This window comes from Hemitrygon akajei, chromosome 15 (genome assembly GCF_048418815.1).
Source record: "Hemitrygon akajei chromosome 15, sHemAka1.3, whole genome shotgun sequence".
Classification (NCBI taxonomy): domain Eukaryota; kingdom Metazoa; phylum Chordata; class Chondrichthyes; order Myliobatiformes; family Dasyatidae; genus Hemitrygon; species Hemitrygon akajei.
In genome coordinates this window covers 73,108,498-73,134,037 of record NC_133138.1, presented here as the reverse complement: position 1 = coordinate 73,134,037, position 25,540 = coordinate 73,108,498, and the positions used below count along the sequence as shown (strand labels likewise).

At 41.3% G+C, this 25,540-nt stretch overlaps 1 protein-coding gene across 3 annotated transcripts in view; it reads left to right on the top strand.

The window, feature by feature from the left end:
• Positions 1 to 25,540, top strand: part of nsd1a (nuclear receptor binding SET domain protein 1a) — a 200,027-nt gene that overhangs the window by 20,225 nt on the left and 154,262 nt on the right. For all 3 annotated transcript variants that reach the window (XM_073067756.1, XM_073067755.1, XM_073067754.1), the window contains exon 2: positions 17,365 to 18,068. In XM_073067756.1, the coding sequence (XP_072923857.1) occupies positions 17,382 to 18,068 (687 nt within the window). In that variant the 5' untranslated portion in view covers positions 17,365 to 17,381. The remainder of the gene's footprint in view (positions 1 to 17,364; positions 18,069 to 25,540) is intronic.

The window sequence follows — 25,540 nt, the reverse complement described above, 5'->3', positions numbered from 1 at the left end:
ACATAATAAAATACTGCAAAAAAGAGAGCTAAAAGGAAAACAGTGAGGTTGTGTACATACGTTTATTGTCCATTCAGAAATCTGGCGGTGGAGAAGAAGCTGTCCCTAAAATGTTGAATGCGTGTCTTCAGGCTCCTGTATCTCTTCCTTGATGGTAGCAATGAGAAGAGGGCATGTCCTGGGTGATGTGGGTCCTAAATGACAAATGCTTCCTCTTTGAGGCATTGCCTTCAAAGCTATCCTTGATGCTGAGAAGGCTTGTGCCCATACTAGAGCTGGCTGAGTTTGAAACTTACTTCAACTTTTCCGGTCTTGTGCAGTGGCCCCTCCACACCAGACAATAATGCAATCACTTAGAATGCTCTCCATAGTAAATCTGTGTAGAAATTTGCGAGTCTTTGGTGACATACCAACTCTCTGCAAACTCCTCATGAAATTCAGCCATTGTCATGCCTTCTTTGTGTTTGCATCAATATTTTGCGCCTAGGAGAGACCTTTGGAGTTGTCGACACCCAGAACTTTAAACTGCTCACCCTTTCCACTTCTGATCCCTTGCTGGGGACTGGTGTGTGTTCCTTTTATTTTCCCCTTCCTGAAGTCCACATTCAATCCCTTGGTCTTACTGACATTAAATGCAAGGTTGTTGTTACATTATCACTCAACCAGCTGGTTTAGCTCAATCCTTTAAGCCTCATCGTCACTTCGTGAATTTTTACCAAGCATAGTTATGCGATTGACAAAATTTATAGATGGCAATTGATCAGTGGCTTGCCACACAGTCATGGGTGTAGCGAGAGTAGAGTAGTGGGTTTAAGCATGCATCCTTGAGGTGTGTCAGTGTTGATTGTCAGTGAGAAAATGTTATTTCCAATCTGCACTGAAGAGGCCCAGGTTTTAGAGCTTGTTGATTAGTACTGAGAGTTCAAATTAAATTGATTATCAAAGTACATATGTATTACCTTATACAACCCTAATATTCATTTTCTTTCAGGCATACTCAATAAATCCAGTAACCATAATAAAATCCATGAAGTCAATAACAGGGTGGACAGCCAATGTGCAAAAGTCAATGAAGTGTGAAAATACAAAAAGTAATGGAAATAAACATAAATAAGCAATAAATATGGTGTTGCATGCTGAGCTGTAATCAATGAGCAGCAGCCTGACATAGATATTGCTGTTTTCCGGGTGATCTAAGACTGAATGGAGAGCCCGTGACATTACATCCACTGTAGATTTATTTCGATGATAGGCAAATTACAATGGGTTCAGGCCTTTGCTTGGGTGGGAGTAGATTCTGGCCATGACCAACCTCTCAAAGTACTTCATCACAGTAGATGTGAGTGCAGCTGGGCGATAGTCATTGAAGCAGCTCACCCTGTTTTCTTGATCATTGGTATGACTATTGACTTCTGAAGCACGTGCGTACCTCTTGACCGCAGCAGTGAGAGATTGATGATGACCTTGAGCACTCCCACCAACTACACATAGCTTTGAAATTTTTGCTGACCTCACGGTGTATTTAGTCCCATTTCAATGCTTGAACTCGAATCATTTCTCTGGTAACAATGTATCCAGACGATCGCTGGTGATTCACCCACTCTAAAACTTTTTCTTCTAGTTCTGGTCTCTGGCATATTTTCCCATGGTTTGCACATTTCGTCTTTGACATTTCCCTCAGCATGTCCTCTGCCTTTCTCCACTCTCTCGCTTGTTTCTCGTTTATACTAAACTTCTTAGAGCTGCAGAATTATTCATTCCTTTAATAAAATCAACAACCTTCAGCTTGAAGCCAGCATCATATCGCATTGGTTTTAATCTTTTGTACATGGTGGTCGCAAACTCAATACTGGGTACACTTACTGATCCTGCCACCCCATGTTATGTTTTAACGAGATTACGATGGGCACTAAATGGTTTCATGGGGGTTACATTTCAGAGGATTCTTCAGCATTGAGAACCCAGTCCAAAACTTCCCTCCCTGATTTATTTATTAAGAATTTGCTTAAACGCTCTATAATATGTAGGCCTGTTTTCTTAGCAGGTACTGGTTCATAAAATTTCCAGGGTCCAGATCTAGCAAAGCTGAGTACCGGCATGTGAGATCTTGTGATCTTTTCTGGTTAAATCAAAAACCTCTACAAAAGTGGTTGGTTTATACACTGGAATTTATGGTATATACAAAGCCCCTGCTGCCTGGGATTATCACCCTTTTATTGCATCTCAAGAAAAAGTATGAGAGCAATTTCGTCTCACTCCAGATTTGATTAGAAAGCCTCATTTTCACCTATCCCCCTTTTTAGTTTGGATTGTTCTACTTGTGTATGTATAGAGCGTTCTATCCAATTGTAGATTCCCCTTTGTGATAGAAGCCCATCTGGAGACAATATGCTTTGCATCATGTAGTATTCTGTGAAAGGTCTTCTGTTATGAGCTAACCAAGCAACTATTCGCCGCCTCCCTGCTCTTCACACAGGTGATTGGTATAAGGCTATACATCTGGTAAGGCTGCTGTGTATAGTACAGATCTAGTCTGGGCCAGAACAACTTGATTGGTGATCTTCAATCTTTTCTGTACTTAAGGATGAAGTGGTTTTCTAATTTTTGGTTTTCTCCTGCTCCTCCACCTGCTTGCAGATGAGGCTGATAATACCCTTCCTTGTGTATTCTGACATGTTGTCAGATCAGTGAATAGCAATGTATGCTTCCAACAGGTTTGGATCCATCCTGCCCTTGGAACCAAGTAACATCCAAGACTTGCTGTTCAATGACAATTTAATAAGAAGATAGAGGCCATCCCTAATTGCCTTTGTAAACTAATCCTTTCTGGATTTAGGCTGACAACAGCAATCTAATCCTAAATTAGGATGCTGTGTTATTTGGGGAATGTGGTCCCCAGTGCCTTTTGCACTTAATGGTAGAGATTGTGCAAGAAGATATGAATTAGGTACCATCAACATCCTATGGAATGGACAGCCAGAGAGATGAATTTGGTACACTCAGAGCCCGCTTAACACTGATTCATTACAATGCAGTTATTCAATTCTTTATTGAAATTTTAAAAAATGTCTAATTCATTCTAAATAACACTTAAAACTTCTCAAGAATGGCCGCCATTACAGTAAACATTCAGTCAGCCAATGAGAGCTCTTTACATACACTCTGAGCCACTCACAGCCAACATATTATTCACTTTCTGCTCTCCGCGTGTGTAAACGTTCTTGTTCCCTCACCAACTTATTCTTTTTTTTCCACCCATAATGTCTGGAAAATGGCCTGCAACTTCCAGTGAGGGTCTAGAAAAAGCATTCACATACATGGATTTTTAAATATCAGGTATACATCCATTTACATAATGTTATAATGACCCCGCATAGCGCTGATTTACATACCGCTCCACCTTTTGAGGAACGCATCCTCAGTGTTAAGCGGGGTCTGAGTGTATTGGCTAACACTTGTATTTTGTGGATGCATGCACTGTAGCTGAAGTACATCAGTGATGGAGGAAGGTGTATTAACTGGATGTTATTGAACTTGTGAGTTGGAGCTGCATTCATGGTTAGAGAGTATTCTGTCAAGTTTTTTTTGTCTACAAGCTTGTAGACAAAGTGATGAACGTATTATGGGCTATTATGAGTTGAAGCATTTGCCACAGGATACCTAGTAGAAGTAAAATCTGAATATTGTATAGTTAGCAGCAAATCTTCTAATCCTAAGATGGAAGTTCAGAATTTTGATTTTTTTAAATTACAGATTACTTTGGTTGCTGCATTATTAATGCTTTGTGTTTGTCTTTTTTTCTCTCGTTTTATTTAGTCTGAAATTTCCCTGCAAATAAATTTGTTTAGTTTTAGTATTTAACATTATTTTACTTGAAAATGTTTGCCTTTTTAAAAATATAAGTGAATGGAACTGATTTTGTATATATGGTACTGGACATAATTCTAGGTTGTAAAAATGCTTTCTGGATGCATAATTTTGTACTGAAATTGTGGTATACATTGAAATGATGACACAAACCTTTGGTATTATGAAAGTACTACATCTCTAAGCGAGGATGGACAACTTTGTGGAATTGGAATAAATCTGGCAAGTTAAATTTATGCCAAAACCAGAGAAGTGTTTAGCAGAAAAGTTGATCTAGTGAGTACAAAATCAAACATGGGGACTTGTTGAAATTGGCAGGATGGCTTTTTTTTAAAGCCTGTTGTAGGATTTTGTACTTCATAAGTAGAGGCATGGAGTACAAAGGCCAGGGAGTTAGCAACCATTTATAAAGGACTGATCTGGCCACAACTGGAATATTTTATTCTGTTGAGGTTACCACATTTTAGAAAAAGATCTCAAGTGTCTTGGGTAGAGTGTACAAGATGTTTACTAAAATCAGTTTTTGGATGAGGAACTTTAATTATTTGAATAAACTGGAGAGGGCAGAACAGTTGTCCTTAAATAAGGCAGGTGACAAGAGGGTATGGTGATACTTTGAAAATTGAGTACAATTGGAAGTAAATAGAGAGTATTGGCAAAGTGTCATGCAGCAGGAGATGTAGAATAAAGGTGACTGGTTTCAAAAATAGTGAAGAAAACAATGAGTGGTTAGGGCTGAAAGCCACTATCAAATGAAATATTGGAGACTATTTCAACTGTTGGGTATGTGAGGGAGTAGGATGGGTATCTGAAAGAAAAGATTTTGCAGGGCTATGGGAAAGTGTGTAATTACCCTTTCCCATATTCTTGCCATTTATTTTCTTATAGTCTTGTATTAGTCCTAGTAATATTCCCCAAAATGCTTTGTGTGCTAATGGAACATTGATTTGCAGATGAATGACATGATGTGGTGCTTAAACAAAAAACTTCTGTTTCAGAAGTGAGAATGTTGCTACTGAGCTTGACATTTGTCAGAAGGGCCTACTATTAAGTGATCACTGAATTTGGACAGATTTGTAATAAGTTAATTGTGCTCAATAAATCTGACTGAATTTCATGGCTGGCAGATTTTTAGCAATGTTGTTGACATTTTAATAATGAAGTTGGAACATGATAGAACTGAAGACAAATTTGAATCAGTTTGTAAACTGGATAAATGGCTGGAAGCTGAGTAGGATTGATACTATATTGATATGGCACAAGACAAGGACGTGTGTTTTGGAGGGGGGCAACTCTTCACAATTATGCATAAAGACCTGCATTCAACAATTTTCCTTATTAGATTTCAGAACAATCCGTAAATGCTACGTTGTTATTCCTTTCTTTTGCACTATTTATTTTTGTTATTTTTAGATTTGTCTTTGCACAATACAAGGCATATGGCCTTCATCAATTGTGGAATTGAATTTAGGAACCGAGAGGTAATGTTGCAGCTACGTAGGACCCTGGTCAGACCCCACTTGGAGTACTGTGCTCAGTTCTGGTTGCCTCACTACAGGAAGGATGTGGAAGCCATAGAAAGGGTGCAGAGGAGGTTTACAAGGATGTTGCCTGGACGGCGGTTTACAAGGATGTTGCCTGGACAGCGGAGCATGCCTTATGAGAATAGGTTGAGTGAACTTGGCCTTTTCTCCTTGGAGTGAAGGAGGATGAGAGGTGACCTGTTAGAGGTGTACAAGATGATGAGAGGCATTGATCGTGTGGATAGTCAGAGGCTTTTTCCCAGGGCTGAAATGGTTGCCACAGGTGACACAGGTTTAAGGTGCTGGGGAATAGGTACAGAGGAGATGTCAGGGGTAAGTTTTTTACTCAGAGAGTGGTGAGTGCGTGGAATGGGCTGCCAGCAACGGTGGTGGAGATGGATACAATAGGGTCTTCTATGACGCTTTTAGATAGGTACACAGAGCTTAGTAAAATAGAGGGCTTTAGGTAAGCCTAGTAATTTCTAAGGTAGGGATGTGTTTGGCAGAACTTTAGGTTTTCTATGTTTCTAATACTGCTGCCACAAACCAACAATTTTCATTTCCATGTTCAATCCTGTATTCTTTGCCTTTTTGAATTTTGCCTTTGATACACTGTAACTCTTTACTCTGGCTGCATTTGTACCAAATCATTGGCTCGTCCTTCATTCATGTTACACTCATCTACTTGTAAACCTGCTGGCTCATCCTCAGCTCTATCATCCTGGTTCCCATCCCCCTGCCATACAGGCAGTCCCTGAGTTAAGAACGAGTTCCGTTCCTGAGTCCGTCTTTAAGTCGGATTTGTACGTAAGTCGGAACACGTACATTGGGTATTATTTAGCATCAGTTAGTCAAACGTTTGTCTTGGTATATAGTATATATTTTACCTTTCTATGCATATAAAACACTGAAGAAACATATGTATTCCAATAATTAAACCACTGCGTTGCTTAGAAGTAATTGTAGCTTTCATCGGGGCAGGGCCTTTCACATGCTCCATTATTCTCACTTTATCCTTTAAAATTGTTTCGATCGTTGACTGACTGTAGCCTAACGCTTTTCCAATGACTGATGACGTTTCACCTCTTTCCAAACGCTTAATTATTTCCATTTTATTTTCAATCGTGATCGCTTTCCATCAACGGAACAGTAACACTGCGGGCGACGGGTCCCGAGCTCCGTCTGGTTCTAAAGACCACCGCACTGAATTCCCCGGGTCCTAAAGTCCACAGCACTGAGACAGGTTAAATGGGACAAGGGGGGTGCTATGCTGGGCCGCGTGGGAATTTAAACTGGAGGTGGCAGTGTGTGTGTTTTTTTTCACGAGGTTGAGTTGCGAGCTCGACATCAACCCAGCACGAATGGAGAGCGCGTTCAGGGGCAGTCTGTCACTGAATTGAACTCGGGAACCTCCGTTCTCGAGCCCAGCACTGATCTCACTGCGCCACCATCCGACTGGAAGGGGGGAGGGGCGTGGTCAAGGTGAATCTTGCTAAGAAAAATTTAAGCCAAATACGAAGTTACACACGTAACACAGTGTCAACGGCAACAACTTAAAATGGCGGACAGCATTGTGATCTGACTTAAAATGGCGGATGGCGTACTCCTTCCTTGGTTTGTAAGTACGAGTTGTTCGCAAGTCAGACGTTTGTAACTCTGGGACTACCTGTATTAGTTTAAACCACTCCAACAGCTCTAGTAAACCTGCTTATAAGAATATTGGTTCTCTCTTCCCCCCCGTGTCCAGTGCAACCTGTCCCTTTTGTACAGGACGCACCTGCCCCAGAAGAGGTCCCAATTATCCAGAAATCTGTATCCCTACCCCCTGCTCCAATTCTTCAGCCACCCATTTATCTGCTACCTCATTCTATTCCTGTCCTCATTGTCACGTGGCACAGGCTGCAATCCCAAGATTATTACCCTTGAGGTCCCGCTTCTCAGCTTCCCTCCTAGCTCCCTGTTTTCCGTTTTCAGGACCTCCTCCCTTTTTCTACCTATGTCATTGGTACCAATATGTACCATGACTTCTGGCTGCTTATCCTTCCTTTTCAGCATATTGTGGACATGTTCATAAACATCGTGGACCTTGACACCTAGGAGGCGAGCTACCATTTGTGTTTCTTTTTTGCGTTCACAAGATTGCCTGTTAGTCTCTCTAACTATAGAGTCTCCTGGGAAAACTTATATCTGACACCCAGAAAAGATCACTGGCTCTGTAGACATACGCCCTATTTTCTCAAGAGTTAAATAAGAAATAAGGAATGAATTTACCTACTTGCTTTGCCTCTGCCTGTTCTTGCAGAAGCCCTGTTGAGCCAAAGACTTACCACTCTGACTCAGACCACTCCGACAACCACTCCCATGATAACCACTCCACTAAACGATACCCCTCTTATGGAGGCTGGGTTGTTAAAGCTCTTCGCCAGACTTGCATGGGAATGCTTCTACTGCATTGCGTAGTACTCCAATCAAAGCTTATGCATATGAAAGAAATTTTTATTAACATTTAGCATTCTTGCATTGTCTTATACAGCATAATTGTCGCGTTATCAAATAGACATTTTCTGCTTAATCTCACCACCATATTTGTCACCCACTAAGCTCTGGCAATGGTTGTGGATTGTTAGGCCAAAGATTAGGCAGTGTCTTGTTAAATGGTAGAGCAGTATCACTAGTATCAATATCCTTATTTGGATTATAAATTTAGAAGACCAAAATGGCCATTTCCTCTTCGCAAAAATTGCGACTGACACCTTGATTAAAAATATGTTTTAAGATATAAGTTTTTTTCCAAATGCTTTATGATGGGCTTTCCTTGAATAAGGCATTAATCATTATATGACACTAGCCAGGAAAGGGTCACTTTGTTGCGTGAATGAAATCACTGGAGAAAATTACTGGTAGATACAGATGCAGCTTCTTTATTCAATGAAACAAGGCATCATATGGAGACACTTTTGGTGGAAAGGTCTGGCAGCCCAATCTGGGGCTCCATATTTTATGTGCCAAACTCCATATTTACAATGTATGAACAATACTTTCTTTGAAACTACTGACAACCCTCACACCTCCTGATTCACTTCCACACCACAGACATCCAAATGAAATTTAATCAGCATTGTCTGGACTGGGATTGCAGCTTTTAGGAGCCCATTGTTCAGAACTGCACTCCAAATTAAATGCACAATATATTTTCAGATGTGGAGACTAGTAGCCAATGTTAATTGTTAAATGTATATTTCCTTAACCCAAAAATCACTCTACCAGTCTCTCCTCTTGGCCCTCCCGGACCAGGGAAGACCAACCTAAAGGAGGATCTACTCAAATACGGCAGTAAAAAAATGCCCTGCCTCGGAATTCCCCAGCCCCCACGCCTACCCTATCATCCCTAATCACTACCTACAAAATGCTAAGCAGAGAGATTGTTTCAGAAATTTGAACAACAGTCTTAGAAATGCAGCTTCTTTCATATTCCTGTTGGCTCTTCCCCTGCAGGCCAATTGCAGTTTAATCACATTCCTTGTCTTCACCCCTTCATTCTCTGGTTGGTAAAACTCTTCTCTTTCCAGGGGCACCAGCAAGGTAAGTGCATGAGGCTCATGGGCCCTCTCATCAATGTACAGGAAGGGATGGGGTGGTCTCTATTTGAATGACTGCAAGGACCTCTCCCTGGTGGCATCCCTTTCTGAACTGTCCAGTCGATCACTGGCCCGCCTGCTGAAAGGGCCCAGCTCATTTGTATTCACTCCTCATTCAGGCTGGGAGTGACTTCCTTCAGATGCCATGTGCAATCTTTCTCAGCCTGAAATGCCATTGAAGTTGTGGAACTTCCTGTCTCTGCTTTAACTTAAATCCCTCCTCTTCTATTTCCCCCCAATATTATTACAGTTCTATTCCATTAAACTAGTCCTGTACCTTCAGCAAATAGCCTTCATTACAGACTACCATCACACCTTAATTTTATTGACGGGTTTCTGTCACGTTCTCGGTGTCTTCTGCCTTCACGTTTCCTGTGGGCATGTTTTCATCAACTGTGGTCAGGTCTGGTGTAGCTGGCTGGTGGTTGTCTCTGAGGTTCTCTGTAATCACATGGTTACTGGGTACATTTGATCCCTTGCTCTATCTGTGGGAGCAACAATAAGGTGAGTCATATGGTTTAACCTGAGTCCAGTGTTTCCTTTGGCTGCCTCATTGAGTCTGCACGAAGTCAGTGTCAATTGTAAAAAGTGCCATCTGTGGTCCTACCCATCTTGGTGCAAACCCTGCCTTTTCAGGCAGTACCCTCACCATGACTTGGTCACCTGGCTGTGGGAGAACTAACTCCTTTTCCCCCGGCTCTCTGATTGTCAATGAGCTGATGTTGTTTTGCTCGGTCCTTGAACACTAAGTTGGTTACATAGGTCTTCCACATACTGTGTCGTTCTATCCTTGTAAATCCCAGGCTCCCCATAACCTGTAATTACCCCATAAGGGAGTCGCATCAGTAATTCGTAGGGGCTGAAACTCAGTGTGCTGTTTGGTGTTGCTTGTAATCTCATCAGGATTCCTGGTAATACATCAATGTATGTCCTTCCTGTCTCAGCTATAGCTTTGGCTAAGGCATTCTTGATTGTTCAGTTCATCCTTTCTACCATTCCTGAACTCTGAGTAGTGTACTGAGCCAATCCCTAACAGTCAGTACATTTCCTTCACCACTTTCCCTGTGAAATGTGCTCCCTGATCCGAGTCCACTTGAACTGCAGTTTCCCACCTTGCAAGGAATTCCTAAACTAGAATCCATTCAGTGGTGCTGGTGGTACAGTCCCTTGTTGGGAAAGCCTCTACCCACTGGGTGAAGTGATCCACAATTACTAGAAAGTAGCTTCCCCCATTGCTTTTGGATAGGGGCCCTGTGAAGCCCATCTGGATATTTCTTTGGGTCCCCTTGACTGTGGTTGATCTGCCAGCTGTAGATTTCTGCTTTTACCAGGGTTATGCTGGGCACAAATGATACAACAGCGGCAGAATTTCTCAACATCCCTGGCTATCACCAGTCCTGCTGGAGGGTCATGATCATGTTCTGCCTCCCTGATGCATCAGCCCATGATATAACTTCAGTAGTATCTGCTGAATACATGGTGGTGCCACGACTCCTTCCTCCCATCGTGACCAGCTCCATTATGGTCCCTCCTTCTTTTCTGCCTCCATCTCTTCATATAATTTTACTAAAGTGGCTTCCGTCATTTCTTCCTGCACACTTGCAGTTTCAATTGCCTCTTGTTCCTCTGCTCCCTTCTCAACAGTACTGTCTGTCCACTCATTTTCTACTTCCGGGGCACCTAGGCACAACTTGAGTAGCAACAGTAGTCTCAGTGGATAGAATTAAGTATTCCTGTTTCAGCCTGATACAGCTAAAATGCACAACTGCTTCCAAGGTCAGTACAGTCAACAAGGATGTCTTAATGAGTTTAAACAAACTATTGCTGCTTAAAACCGACAGAAACAACACTGATTGTGGTCAGAAGTGCCCACGGAGGACACCTTGGAGGAAGCGCGGGTGTAGATCGGAGTTACAAGTGCATTTCAGGAACCGGGGTTTTTAAACTCCCTATACTGACTATCTTGCTGGCGAATGTGCAGTCTCTGATGAATAAAATGAATGATCTCAAAGCTAGGGTGCTGAATCAGAGGGATATTAGGACAATGTGTCTCCTTTGTTTCACGGAATCCTGGTTAACCTGTACTGGATGCAGTGATCCAGATTGACGGGTTTACTATACACTGTCAGGATAGATCTATAGAGTCTCTCAAAAGCAGAGATGGAGGAGTATACTCCATGATCAACTCTTCTTGGTGTGTAAATATATCAGTGCCGTCCCAATTCTGCTCACCAGACCTGGAATATCTAGCAGTAAAGTGCCGTCCTTTTAACTTACCATGGGAGTTCTCTGGGGTCATTTTGGTAGCAGTTTACATTCCACTTCAGGCCAATGTCAAGTAGGCTTTAGATGTTCTGAACAATGGGATCAGCATGCACAAAACAGCACACCCCAATGCCTTCACCATTGTTTTGGGAGATTTTAACCAGGCCAGTTTGAAAAAAATCACTAAGCAACTACCATTAACAGATCACTTGCAATACCAGAGGACACAACACACTGGACCATTGTTACACCACCATCAAGAATGCCTACCGTGCTATTCCATGCCCACACTTTGGGAAGTCTGATCACCTAGCTGTACTTCTACTCCTTGAGTATAGGCAGAGACTGAAGACTGTAGCACCACTAGTGAGGACCAAGAAGGTTTGGACAAGGGAAGCACAGGAGTGCCTACAGGACTGCTTTGAATCAGTGGACCGGATTGTATTCAGGGATTCATCATCAAACCTGGATGAGTATGCTGCAGTTGTTACTAACTTCATTAAAACCTGTGTGGATGAGTGTGTGCCCACAAAGAGTGGATGAACCAGCAGGTGTGTTGTCTGCTGAAGGCTAGATCTGTATGTCTGGTGACCCATGCCTGTACCAGAAAACCAGATATGATTTGTGGAGGGCTATTTCAAGGGTGAAGAGACAATTTTGAACGAGGTTGGAGGCGACATCAGATGCACGGTAACTCTGCCAGGGTCTGCAAGACATTACTTCCTACAAAGTGAAGCCCAATAGCATGAATGGCAGCGATGCTTCACTATCAGATGAACTCAACGCTGCCTTTTTTTAAAAAAATAAATCTTTTTATTAATTTTTTAAACAAACAAATGAAACATGAATACAAAGTGTTGAGAGTACATAATTAATAGTTTAAGTAGACATTCAAATATATAATAATCAATATATATAGCCTCCCAAACTCAGTATTTATGAACAAAAGAGACAAAAAGAAAAAAAAACAACCCCAAAAAAAGAGGAAAAAAAAAACCTAACCAACATGGGCCATTGCATAATGTTAAGTACATACAGTAGTGCCAATAACTCCGAACCTCCATCCAAATAATTAAGGATAATCAAAGTGAGGTTTAGGAAAAGACAATTTAACTCATATGAAAATGTTGAATAAATGGTCTCCAAGTTTCTTCAAATTTAACTGAAGGATCAATAACAACACTTCTAATTTTTTCTAAACTCAAACAAGAGATAGTTTGAGAGAACCACTGAAATATAGTTGGAGGATTAATTTCTTTCCAGTTCAATAAAATAGATCTTCTAGCCATTAATGTAACAAATGCAATCATTCGTCGAGATGAAGAGGATAAACGACTATTATCCACCATTGGTAAACCAAAAATTGCAGTAAAAGGATGTGGTTGGAAATTGATATTCAGAACTCTTGAAATAATACTGAAAATATCTTTCCAGTAATTTTGTAAACAAGGGCAAGACCAAAACATATGGGTCAAAACTCAATGCCTTCTATGCACGCTTGGAAAGGGAGAACGTAACTACAGCTGTGAAGATCCCTGCTGCACCTGATGACCCTGTGATCTCCATCTCAGAGACTGATGTTAGGTTGTCTTTAAAGAGGGTGAACCCTCGCAAGGTGGAAGGTCCCGATGGAGTACCTAGTAAGGCTCTGAAAACCTGTGCCAACCAACTAGAGGAGTATTCAAGGACACTTTCAACCTCTGACTGTTACGTGTGGAAGTTCCCACTTCAAAAAAGCCACAATTAAATCAGTGCCTAAGAAGAATAATGAGGACTGCCTTAATGACTATCAAATTGTAGCGCTCACATTGAAAGTGATGAAATGCTTTGAAAGGTTGGTCATGACTGGATTGAATTCCTGCCTCAGCAAGGACGTGGACCCTCTGCAATTTGCCTATCACCACAATAGGTCAATGGCAGATGCAATCTCAATGGCTCTCCACATGGCTTTAGACCACCTGGACAACACAAGCACCTACATCAGGATGCTGTTCATTGACTACAGCTCAGCATTTTATACCGTCGTTCCCACAATCCTGATTGAGAAGTTGCAGAACCTGGGCCTCTGTACCTCCCTCTGCAATTGGATCCTCGACTTCCTAACTGGAAGTCCACAATCATTGCTGATTGATGATAACATATCATCTTCACTGACGATCAACACTGGCGCACCTCAGGTGTGTGCTTAGCCCTCTGCTTTACTCTATATACCTATGACTGTGTGGCTAGGCATAGCTCAAATACCATCTATAAATTTGCTGACAATACAACCATTATTGGTAGAATCTCAGGTGGTGACGAGAGGGTGTACAAGAGTGAGATATGCCAACTAGTGGAGTGGTGCCACAGCAACAACCTAGCACTCAATGTCAGTAAGATGAAAGAGCTGATTGTGGAATTCAGGGAAGGGTAAGACGAAGGAACAGATACCAATCCTCATAGAGGGATCAGAGTTGGAGCTAGTGAACAGTTTCAAGTTCCTGGTTATAACCTGATCCCAACATTATCAATGTAGTTATCAAGAAGGCAAGACAGTGGCTATACTTTATTAGGAGTTTGAAGAGATTTGGCATGTCAACAAATACACTCAAAAACTTCTGTAGTTGTACCGTGGAGAGCATTCTGGCAGGCTGCATCACTGTCTGGTATGGAGGGGCTACTGCACAGGACCGAAAAAAGCTGCAGAAAGTTGTAAATCTAATCAACTCCATCTTGGGTACTAGCCTACAGAGTACCCAGGACGTCTTCAGGGAGTGGTGTCTCAGAAAGGCAGTGTTCATTATTAAGGACCTCCAGCACCCAGGGCATGCCCTTTTCTCACTGTTACCATCAGGTAGGAGGTACAGAAGCCTGAAGGCACACACTCAGCGATTCAGGAACAGCTTCTTCTCCTCTGCTGTCTGATTCCTAAATGGACATTGAATGATTTGACACTACCTCACTTTTTTTAATATACAGTATTTCTGTTTTTGCACTTTTTAATCTATTCAATATACATAATTGATTTACTTGTTTATTATTTTCTCTGCTGGATTATGTATTACATTGAACTGCTGCTGCTAAGTTAACAAATTACATGCTGGTGATAATAAACCTGATTCTGATTAATTTCCTTTCTGTTCCTTATTCTCTCCTTTCTGGTGAGCTAATAAATTACTGTCACTTCTTCTTGCTGTATCTCTAAAACACTGGCTATCATCCTTAAATTATCTTCTTTTTCTTCCGAAACAATTAGTAGATCATCTACGTACTGTAAGCATATCGATTGGGAGGGCATTAGATTGAGCTTTTCCATAGACTTTATGAGCAATGACTGGACTATTGTGGAATTCCTTGGGTAATCTGGCCCATGTATTTTGCTGCCCACCCAAGGTGAAGGCAAATCGGTCATGGGACTCGGGTGTGAAGGGGAGCCCCCAAAATCCATTAGCAATATCCAGGACTTTATGTTCTGGAGATAGGCCATTCAGGATGTTCTTAAAGGCTCTATAGCCAGTTGTTAATTGATATGATCTATTGGTCCTCTTTACTGGCCATCTAGGCGAGTTAGTACATGCCGCAGTCTCTGAGTATCTGCAGGTGTTTTAGTTCCTTCACTATACCCTGGACAGCGGTCAGTTTTTATAGGCTACTGCTTATGGGGTTTATATACAGGCTCCCTCTTTTTTAACTGGGTTTATCTTTACTTGACCACAATCTTGATTGTGTCGAGCCCACACTACTGGGAACTGTTGGCTCCAGTCTCTGAAGATTGGAGCAGCTGTGATTATGCTAGCTAGGTTGTGTATTCTATTGGTTGTACATGTTCGCTGCCCCTGATTTGTCCATATTATTTCCCCCTTTCCCGAAATGTTTAACGGCCTTTGCTTCCCTTAAGATGTCAATTCCAAGGGTAGTGCCCTCATTATTTGGACATACCCAGCAATACACTGAAAGCTGCACTCCATCGATTTCGAGTATTTGCGACTCGCTTCTTTCTGCTTTCACTGTTTTCCCTCCTACCCCTCTAATATAAATGGCCTGTCCTGTTGTTGGCAAGGGTGGATCAGTTACTGATACTGATGCCCCTATGTCCACTAATATATCGCATTGCCTGCCCCCTAACAATGTTGTTGTGTACATCTGCGGGCCACCAGCACTGGCAGTGGGGGCGGCCTCCACATCTTTTTCTGACCTAGGAGCTATCTTTACTAGCTCTATGATCTGATCTGATCGCTGGTCAGACTGGGTACCGATGGGGTGAGAGATTGCTTGTCTGCTGTGATGTTCACCTGTTTTTCTTTCCTCTTTTTTGGACACTGCCTCCAACCATGTCCCAACAGGCTGCACTTGTAGCATAGTAACTCCTTTACCCTCCCATGTCTATCCCAGCAGTTCCTTGCTTTGTGCCTTGGTCACTGGCAAACTAAACAACCCCTTTGGGACCAGCCTTCGGTAACCACCCTTCGCAACTGTTGGCCCCGTCTCACTAAATTAACACGCAAAGTTTCCCCATTTAAGTAAGCGCACACGCTACCTTTATATCTACCAGTTCAGCTGTCTGTGTTTGTGATACCTCGTGTTCCCGTGTACCACTGACCTGGACGGATTCAAGTGTGAGTGCTATTTTTAAAAAAATACTCACATACTTAGACTGCTAAAATCACTGGGAACACGATGGGTCACGAAGGTAACCCATTTCTGACACCAAATGTTGCATGAATGAAATCGCTGAAGAAAATTACTGGTAGGTACAAAGCAGCTTCTTTATTCGACAAAACAAGGTACTACAGGCATCATATGGAGATGCTTTCAGTGGAAAGGTGTGCTGGCTCAATGTGAGGCTCCATATTTTATGTGCCAAACATCAAAGGACAACTCCATATTTGGACAATGCTTTCCTTGAAACTACATACAACCTTCACACCTCCTGATTTACCTCCACACCACAGACACCTAAATGAATTTTAATCAGCATTGATTCACAGCTTTTAGGAAGCCATTGTTCAGAGCTGCACTCCACATTAAATGCACAATATATTTTTAGATGTGAAGACTGGTAGCCAAAGTAAGTTGTTAAATTGTATATGTCTTTAACCCAAAAATCACTCTAACATTGTTTTAATATTATTTGGCAAACAAAATCAGTGCCAGAAGTGATAAGTTTTAACCACAATTTCAGGTGAGTCACTCCTCTGAAACTTTGTGGTTCTTTGCACTTTCTAGCAAACACCCTGGAATGCTGGTATTCCCAGACTGCCTTCACTTCTTAATTTATCATCTGAAGGGGGTGCTGTTGCTAAAACCAACTTCTATTGAACATTCTGAGCTGGTCACAGATACCAAATCATAAGGTACATTGGGTAAAGTAATTTAAGTGTCCTTAATGTATACTTGCGTGAATTTGAAATTTCTGTGGGATTTATCAAAATTGAATTTGCCTTTGATATCTTAAAATCTACAATAGTCAATGCTCCACTACCTTGCGACTGTACCTACTCATGATGAAGGCTTCAGGAGTAAACCCTGAGGGAACTAGCCGAGGTTGAAGTCCCCAAGGCAGTCTTATGTTGAGTTCAACGCTGATTGATAATTCCTGCGATGTCACTGGTGCAGAGCTGTTTCTTTGGATTCATCAGCTGCTTGGAGGGGTGTGGGGAGCCTCCTGCATGGGCAATGGCATCTTTCCATATAGTACTGCACTGGCTTGCATACTGAATTGCATATCATGCAGACAGCTAGGACATAATATCCATTGTCAACCCTGACCATTATTTTTACAGATGCTTGCACATTATTGTAGGAAATTTCAAGTTTAGAAAAAATATTATCTTCATTGTCTAGCAAGATAGGCTATTTTACACCACTGCTTTATAACTTCAAATATCAAATATTGTTTTGATTTTTTTAACCTAACTTTTACAAACACTTTTATTTAGAATTATTAGTATTTTTGATGACAAATCACTATGGCAATGCCAGGTGATGTTAAGTCTTTCATAAATGATTGGTAAAAATGTTCCAGCTGAACTGACAATTCCTGTGTATGCAGCAGTTTCATAACCAGTTGTTTTTTTTCTTCCTCTTCTTAGGTGGGAAATCAGGAAAGATGGATCGTGTCTGTGAATATAAATTGACAGTGGGTAGCATTTTGCCCTTTGATAATTCACAACAACTTTCAAATTCACTGGGTTTCAATATTTCTGAGGACAATGGTCCAAACAGCAGGACTGGTCAGAGTATTTGTGCAAGAGAAAGCTGCAATCTGCAGGATGGAAGTGGCGTTCAGCAGTCCACTGATTCACGGGATGAAGCAAAACCTGCATTTAATGGCCATGCATCTGTACGATCCTATATTCCTTTGCGCAAACTTCAAGATTTAGCTTCCATGATTCCTAGTGGATTCTCTGGTGAATCTCCAGAGATAAAACAATGGTCAGAGTCCCGTGAGAACTCTCCAATTCAGGACTGTTGCACAATTAGCAAAGACAGTGACACTGGTACAGAGCCTGAAATTACACAGAATGCTTCACCAGAACTGAAGTTAAAAATAACTAAAATGGTTATGAATGGAACAATGATGTTTGAATCGTCCATCTGCAGTGAGGTGGATAAAGAAGATGGAAAGGATTCCGAAGAACAACTTGCAATCATCAAAGATGTTGAGCTACCAATGTTGCACAGAGCAAAAAGAATGAGAAAGAAAAGTGTTAAATATAGTCCTTCTCATGAATCTGAACAGCAAGAAGACAATGCAATGATTTTGTCTCCATCTTCATTAGAAGGAAGAAAGAATGTAAGTATTACTGAAGTGTAAATGGATTTTTGTATCAGGTGTGTGTGTGTATGTATGTGTGTGTATATGTATGTATGTGTGTGTGTGTGTGTGTGTATGTATGTGTATATATATATAAATAAAATAATGTGTTTGTGCGTGTACGCACAGAGACACCCTCCCCCCCCCCCCCAGTTTGCAGACTAGAAAGTAATCTCTTCATCTGTATTCTCTGTTTTTGTGCTACTTGGTGAAGTAACTAAAGCTGATAAGATTGTTATATTTCTCAATGCTTTCTGAAAGTCCATCAATCTAAACTACATTCAAATGGTGCTCCTTTTGTAAAACCATGTGATTTTTAATAATTCGCCCATACTTAGCCAATTGCTAATTCATTTTTTCTAATGGTATCCCTAAACCCACATAACCTGCTCTCCCTCTCGCTTTCGCTCCCTCTCATGCTCGCTCCCCCTCGCCCACCCCTGCCCTACTGCTCTCTCTTTCACGTGCAAGTCTTTTATGTATGTTCTTTTTAACTTGGAGTATTTGTCTCCTTTATTCAGGACTGAAGATCCCCCAACTAGGAACACATCACTGTCTACCTTTTCAAACAGGTTCTTAACTGAATACAATTATATTAGAATGGCTTCTTATTCTAATCAACTTAAGTTGAGCATTTTAATATTTAGAATAAAATACATTTTTTCATGTAGCCAGTTGTGAATCTTTGGAATATTTTACTCCTGAAAGACCCGTAAATACTCAGTCAATCACTATATTAAAAAAAACCCCCAAGATTGATGTGATTTTTGGAAATAGAACTGACAGAATTTAGCAGTCATGACCATGTGAATATCAGAGGGACTTTTTGCTATTATTTTTCTGTCTAGTAAGTCCATAAAATATACAGTTTGTTGTTACTATTGTAATCAGCTAAACATTTTTAATATAAGAATCTTCTCATTGTTTCCCAAACAACTTTTAGATTTGTACAGAAAATGAAAAGCAAAATACAGATTGGGATTTTATTATTTTAGCAGTTTTCGATCTATATTATAGAATATTTTAGATATATTTTACCTGCCCTGTGAAAAATAGAAACATAGAAAACCTACAGCACAATACAGGCCCTTCGGCCCATAAAGTTGTGCCGAACATGTCCAGACCTTAGAAATTACTAGGCTTATATATAGCCCACTATTTTTCTTAAACTCCATGTACCTATCCAATAGTCTCTTAAAAGACCCTATCGTATCCACCTCTACCACTGTTGCCGGCAGCCCACGCACTCACCACTCTTGAGTAAAAACAAAACTTACCTCTGACATCTCTGTACCTACTCCCCAGCACCTTAAACCTGTGTCACCTTGTGGCAACCATTTCAGCCCTGGGAAAAAGCCTCTGACTATCCACACGATCAATGCCTCTCATCATCTTATACACTATATCAGGTCACCTCTCATCCTCCGTCACTCCAAGGGGAAAAGGCTGAGTTCACTCAACCTGTTCTTATATGGCATGCTCCCCAATCCAGGCAACATCCTTGTAAATCTCCTCTGCACCCTTTCTATGGCTTCTACATCCTTCCTGTAGCGAGGCGACCAGAACTGAGCACAGTACTCCAAGTGGGGTCTGACCAGGGTCCTATTTAGCTGCAACATTACCTCTTGGCTCCTAAATTCCATTCTATGATTGATGAAGGCCAATACACCGTATGCCGCCTTAACCACAGAGTCAACCTGCGCAGCTGCTTTGAGTGTCCTATGGACTTGGACCCCAAGATCCCTCTGGTCCTCCACACTGCCAAGAGTCTTACCATTAATACTATATTCTGCCATTATATTTGACCTACCAAAATGAACCGCTTTACACTTATCTGGGTTGAACTCCATCTGCCACTTCTCAGCCCAGTTTTGCATCCTATCAATGTCCCACTATAACCTCTGACAGCCCTCCACACTATCCACAACACCTCCAACCTTTCTGTCATCAGCAAACTTACTAACCCATCCCTCCACTTCCTCATCCAGGTCATTTATAAAAATCACGAAGAGTAAGGGTCCCATAACAGATCCCTGAGGCACTCCACTGGTGACCGACCTCCATGCAGAATATGACCTGTCTACAACCACTCTTTGCCTTCTGTGGGCAAGCCAGTTCTGGATCCACAAAGCAATATCCCCTTGGATCCCATGCCTCCTTACTTTCTCAATAAGCTTTGCATGGGGTTAACTTATCAAATGCCTTGCTGAAATTCATATGCACTACATCCACTACTCTTCCTTCATTACTGTGTTTAGTCACATCCTCAAAAACTTCAGTCAGGCTCGTAAGGCACGGCCTGCCGTTGACAAAGCCATGCTGACTTCCTAATCATATTGTACCTCTCCAAGTGTTCATAAACCCTGCCTCTCAGGATCTTCTCCATCAACTTACCAACCACTGAGGTAAGACTCACTGGTCTTTAATTTCCTGGGCTATCTCTATTCCCTTTCTTGAATAAAGGAACAACATCTGCAACCCTCCAATCCGCCGGAACCTCTCCCGTCCCCTTTGGTGATACAAAGATCATCGCCAGAGGCTCAGCAATCTCCTACCTCGCCTCCCACAGTAGCCTGGGGTATATCTTACCCGGTCCCAGGAACTTACCTAACTTGATGCTTTCCAAAAGCTCAGCACATCCTCTTTTTTTTAAATATCTACGTGCTCAAGCTTTTCAGTCTGCTGCAAGTCATCACTATAATCACCAAGGTCCTTTTCCATAGTGAATACGGAAGTAAAGTATTCATTTAAGTACCTCTGCTATTTCCTCCAGTTCCATACACACTTCCCCACTGTCACACTTCATAGGTCCTATTCTTTCACATCTCATCCTCTTGCTGTTCACATACTTGTAGAATGCTTGGGGTTTTCCTTAATCCTGTCCGCCAAGGTCTTCTCATGGCTCCTTCTAGATCTCCTAATTTCCTCCTTAAGCTCCTTCCTATTAGTCTTATAATCTTCTAGATCTCTAACATTACCTAGCTCTCTGAATCTTTTGTAAGCTTTTCTTCTTGACTGGATTTATTACAGCTTTTGTACACCACAGTTCCTGTGCTCTATATTGGAACGTACCTATGCAGAACTCCACACAAATATCCCCTGCATATTTGCCACATTTCTTCCGTACATTTCCCTGAGAACATCTGTTTCCAATTTAAGCTTCCAATTTCCTGCCTGATAGCCTCATAATTCCCCTTACTCCAGTTAAATGCTTTTCTAACTTGTCTGTTCCTATCTCTCTCCAATGCTATTGTAAAGGAGATAGAATTAAGATCACTATCTCCAAAATGCTCTCCCACTGAGAGATTTGACACCTGACCAGGTTCATTTCCCAATACCAAATCAAGTACAGCCTCTCCTCTTGCAGGCTTATCTACATATTGTGTCAAGAAACCTTCCTGAACACCCTTAACAAACTCCACCCCATCTAAACCCTTTGCTATAGGGAGATGACAGTCGATATTTGGCATCTGACCCTTCCCCTTCCTGACTGTGACTCACTTGTCTGTCTCCCATATCCCCAGTGTGATCACCTGCTTGTAACTCCTCTGTATCACCTCGCTCTCCCTGACCAGGCGAAGGTAATCGAGCTTCATCTCCAGTTTCCGAACTCGGTCCCTTAGGAGCTGCAGCTCGACACACCTGGTGCAGATATGGCCGTCCGGGAGGCTGGGAGACTCCAGGACCTCCCACTTCTGGCACTGAGCACAGAAAACTGGCCTCACACACATACTTCCTCTTTTCCGCAAATAACACAGGTAGACCTACCTTGCCTCTTCCTGTTACTGCCTAAGCCCATTGGTCCAAAGCCCTATCACTCTGCTGCCTGCTGATATGGTGGTCTTTTTAAACCTTTCGTGCTCTACTGGCTGACATCACGCAGTTGCGGAGTCTTGCCTCTCTTTTACCCCGAGTAGTAAAAACCACCTTCACTCTGGAAGTCAGCCGTTCCCTCACAGCCTTCTTTCACCTAGCACTCTTCACTGTTACTACACTCCATGTGGTATCCAACAGTGGAGTCTGGATATGCTGAGACAACTTAAAAATAGTAAAAACATGTTTTCCTACTTTGGGAAATTAAGCTATATTATAGTTACATTCTTCTGCAAAGGTTGTCCAGTTGTCAATGCCACAATGCTGAGGCCAAGTAACTCCTGCAGCCTGACTGCCCAGTTCTCAAATTGACAGGTTAGTGCACACTGCACTTGAAATCCATAACAAATGAGTATGAATGGACAGGACTGCAGTTGTTGATAATGGACCGAATTCGGCTTGATTTAGTTGTTTGATCTATATACAGTACTGTGCAAAAGTCTTAGACACACGTAATAAATTCTGTAAAGTGAAGATGCTTTCAAAAATAATGAAATGAAAAGTTCCTAAATATCAAAAAATTGCTACAAAGAGCAGTATGTAGTAACAAACTGAATCAAATTTGTATTTGGTGTGACTACATTTTTCCTTTGAATTGCGTGATGGATGAGAATCTGCTTATACTTCTCAGCTTGAGGATTTCATTAATTCTGACTAGATCACCAAATCCATTTGAAACTATATACCACAAGCCTGCAGGGAATCTCTGCCATGCTTCACTATTGGCTGCAGACATGCATCCATGTTGAGTTCTCCAGCTCTCCTATGGATAAGCTGCCTCCTGTTTGAGCTTAAAATTTCAAATTTTGACTCGTCAGTCCAGAGTTCTTGCTGCCATTGTTAGTGTCCCTGTCCTTGCATTTTTGTGTGTAGGTGAGTCGCTAGGCTTTGTTTCCACCAGAGGAATGGTTCTTTAGCAGCAACTCTTCCATGAAGACTACTTCTGACAAGATTTCTCTGGACTGTAGAGGGGTGTACTTGGGTTCCAGTGGTTTCTGTGAGCTGAGAGCCAATAGCAGTGCTGGACCTTTTCCTTTTTGAAGGAACATGAGTTTGATGTATCTCTCATCTGCTGTGCTCAGTTTCCGTAGCAAATTACTGTTTTTCTGGTGCTCAGTGTTGTCTGTTTTTTCGTGCTTCTTCAGAAGAGCTTGAACAGCACATCTTGAACTCCTGTCTGCATGAAATTGTTGCTTGAGAGAGACCTTGCTAATGCAGGATGACCACTTTTGTGTCTTGTTGGTATGCTCACTCTTGCCATGGTGTAAGAATTGATGATTTGAAGGTTAAACTGTCACATTTGACACATCTTCACCTTTTAGTTTGGTTGTCCTTCTACATCATTTGTGTTTCTCAGTTAATCAGTTTAGTTCATTCAACTCATTATGTCATTGATCATTGGCGCCTGTTTTTTATTTTTGTTCTATCATGCACTTGGCTATATACCTACAAACTAATCAAGTTTATATTTGAGAAGTGATCCATTACTTAAATGTTACTTCCTTTCATCAGATACAAAAGATTTCTCTGAATGTTTGGAAATCTAAAATTTGCTCTTTTCCCCTTGTGCACTAATGCGGAAGATAAGAAATAAAAATCTGAAACAAAATTTATTAAAAAGTCTAGACTTTTGCACTGCACTATATGTAAATCTTTTCCAAAAGCACCTTGCACCCATATGGTCTTTTGAAGCAGAACAAAAAAAATTCTTGTTAATTAATGACAGATGTGTAATGTTAAGCAGCTTTTTATTCATAGCAGGTGCGAGGTTTGTCTTTGGATTTAATGTGGAAGAAAACCACCTTTTTAAGTGCCATTAAGATGAACTCTGTATGCCTATATCCTTTGAATTTTTTTGAAATCATTAGAACTTTTCAGTAAATAAAATGTTGGAGTTGATTTAAATATGCAGTATTCCAGCCCTTTTGTCTTCAATTTTCCTATTTGTCATCATGGCTCTCTGTTCTAAAAACATGATTGGTTTTGATAGCTGTCTCTAGTAACTGATGTAGCAGTTGTTTCTGTCTTCATCCCAGTGCTAGCAGGAAGAGGGAAAGTCTACTTGTTTGTCTGACTGAAGAATACAGAGCCTTGAAGATGTATTCAGCCTATAAGCCATTGTTCATATAAATGCATATTACAACCAGGGATTTTGATCAATTTTGAATAATTTTTTATTTCCTTTTTATGATCCTTTTTTCACAGTCAAGCCTAAAAAGACAGTAAATTGTAAAGCATGAAAAAAATTCAAAAACTAAAATAGCATTTCAAAAGTATTCATCCCCCCCCTTTGCTCAGTACTTAGTTGAACCACCTCTTGCAGCTATGCAGCCAGTTATATTTTTCAAATAAGTCTCTATTAGCTTTGCACATCATGTTAGAGCAAGATTTACCCTTTCTTACTTGCAAAATTGCTCCAGCTGTGATATGTTAGTTGGAGAATGGGAGAGAGCAACAATCCGGAGGTCTTGCCAGAGTTGTTCGATTGGATTAAGGTCAGGACCACTCAAGGACATCAGTTTTCTTGATTTGAAGCAACCCCATGGTTGCTCTGGTAGTGTGCTTTGGGTCATTGACCTGCTGAAAGATGAACTTCCTCCCCAGTTTAAGCTTTCTGGCAGAGGTTTTTATCCAGGAGATCTCTGTATTTAGCAGCATTCATCTTCCCATCAATCCTGACCAGGTTTCCAGTCCCTGCTGCTGAAAAGCATACCCACAGCATGAAGTTTCCTCCACCATACTTTATAGTAGGGATAGTGTCACCTGGCTGATGTACAGTTTTAGATTTACACCACACATGCCACTTAGTGTTGAGGCCAAGAAGTTCCACTTTAGTCACAAATGACCTCAAGATCTGCTACATCTTTACAGTATCTTTAAGTGATGCTTTGCAAAGTCTGTATGCCTTATTTTAGTGGTCCGTGCGGCATAAATCTTAATACTGTGCATCAGCCAGGTAACACAATCCCTCCCATAAAGTATGGCAGAGAAAGCATCATGCTATGGTGATAATTTTTCAGTAGTAAGGACTGGAAATCTGGTCAGGATTGATTCAGACATTTGAGCCTGAAGCATACCCTTTTTAAGTCAATATCAGTGTATCTCCTTGATGCGTTCAATGATTGGATTTCAGAACGTCTGGTACAGAGAATTCCATGTGTCAGTACCCTACTGGGGGGGAGGAAAGGGGAACATGAAAATCCTCCGTTCTGCATGTCTTGCCCTTATCCTGATAATTTGACTTCTAGACCAACCCACCTTCTGAATATCCAGTCAGTTGAATTCTACTAGAATTTTGTATATCTCCATAAGATTCCCCTCTGATTCTCCTAAATGCTAATAAAGGCAGGCCCATTCAACCCAATCTTTCCACTTAAATGATGGTTCCCTTCATCCCCACTATCAAATCTGGTTGTTATACCTGCATGTTAACTATTAGTGATAGGTGTACAAGGGCAGCCGAATCTTTTTGTACATCTCAGTTCCCTATGTACCTTTACTTAAATAATATACTGCTTTTTTGTCTTGGTCAAACTTCATGTTTATCCCTGTTATAGTAAATGTGCCATGTGTTTGCC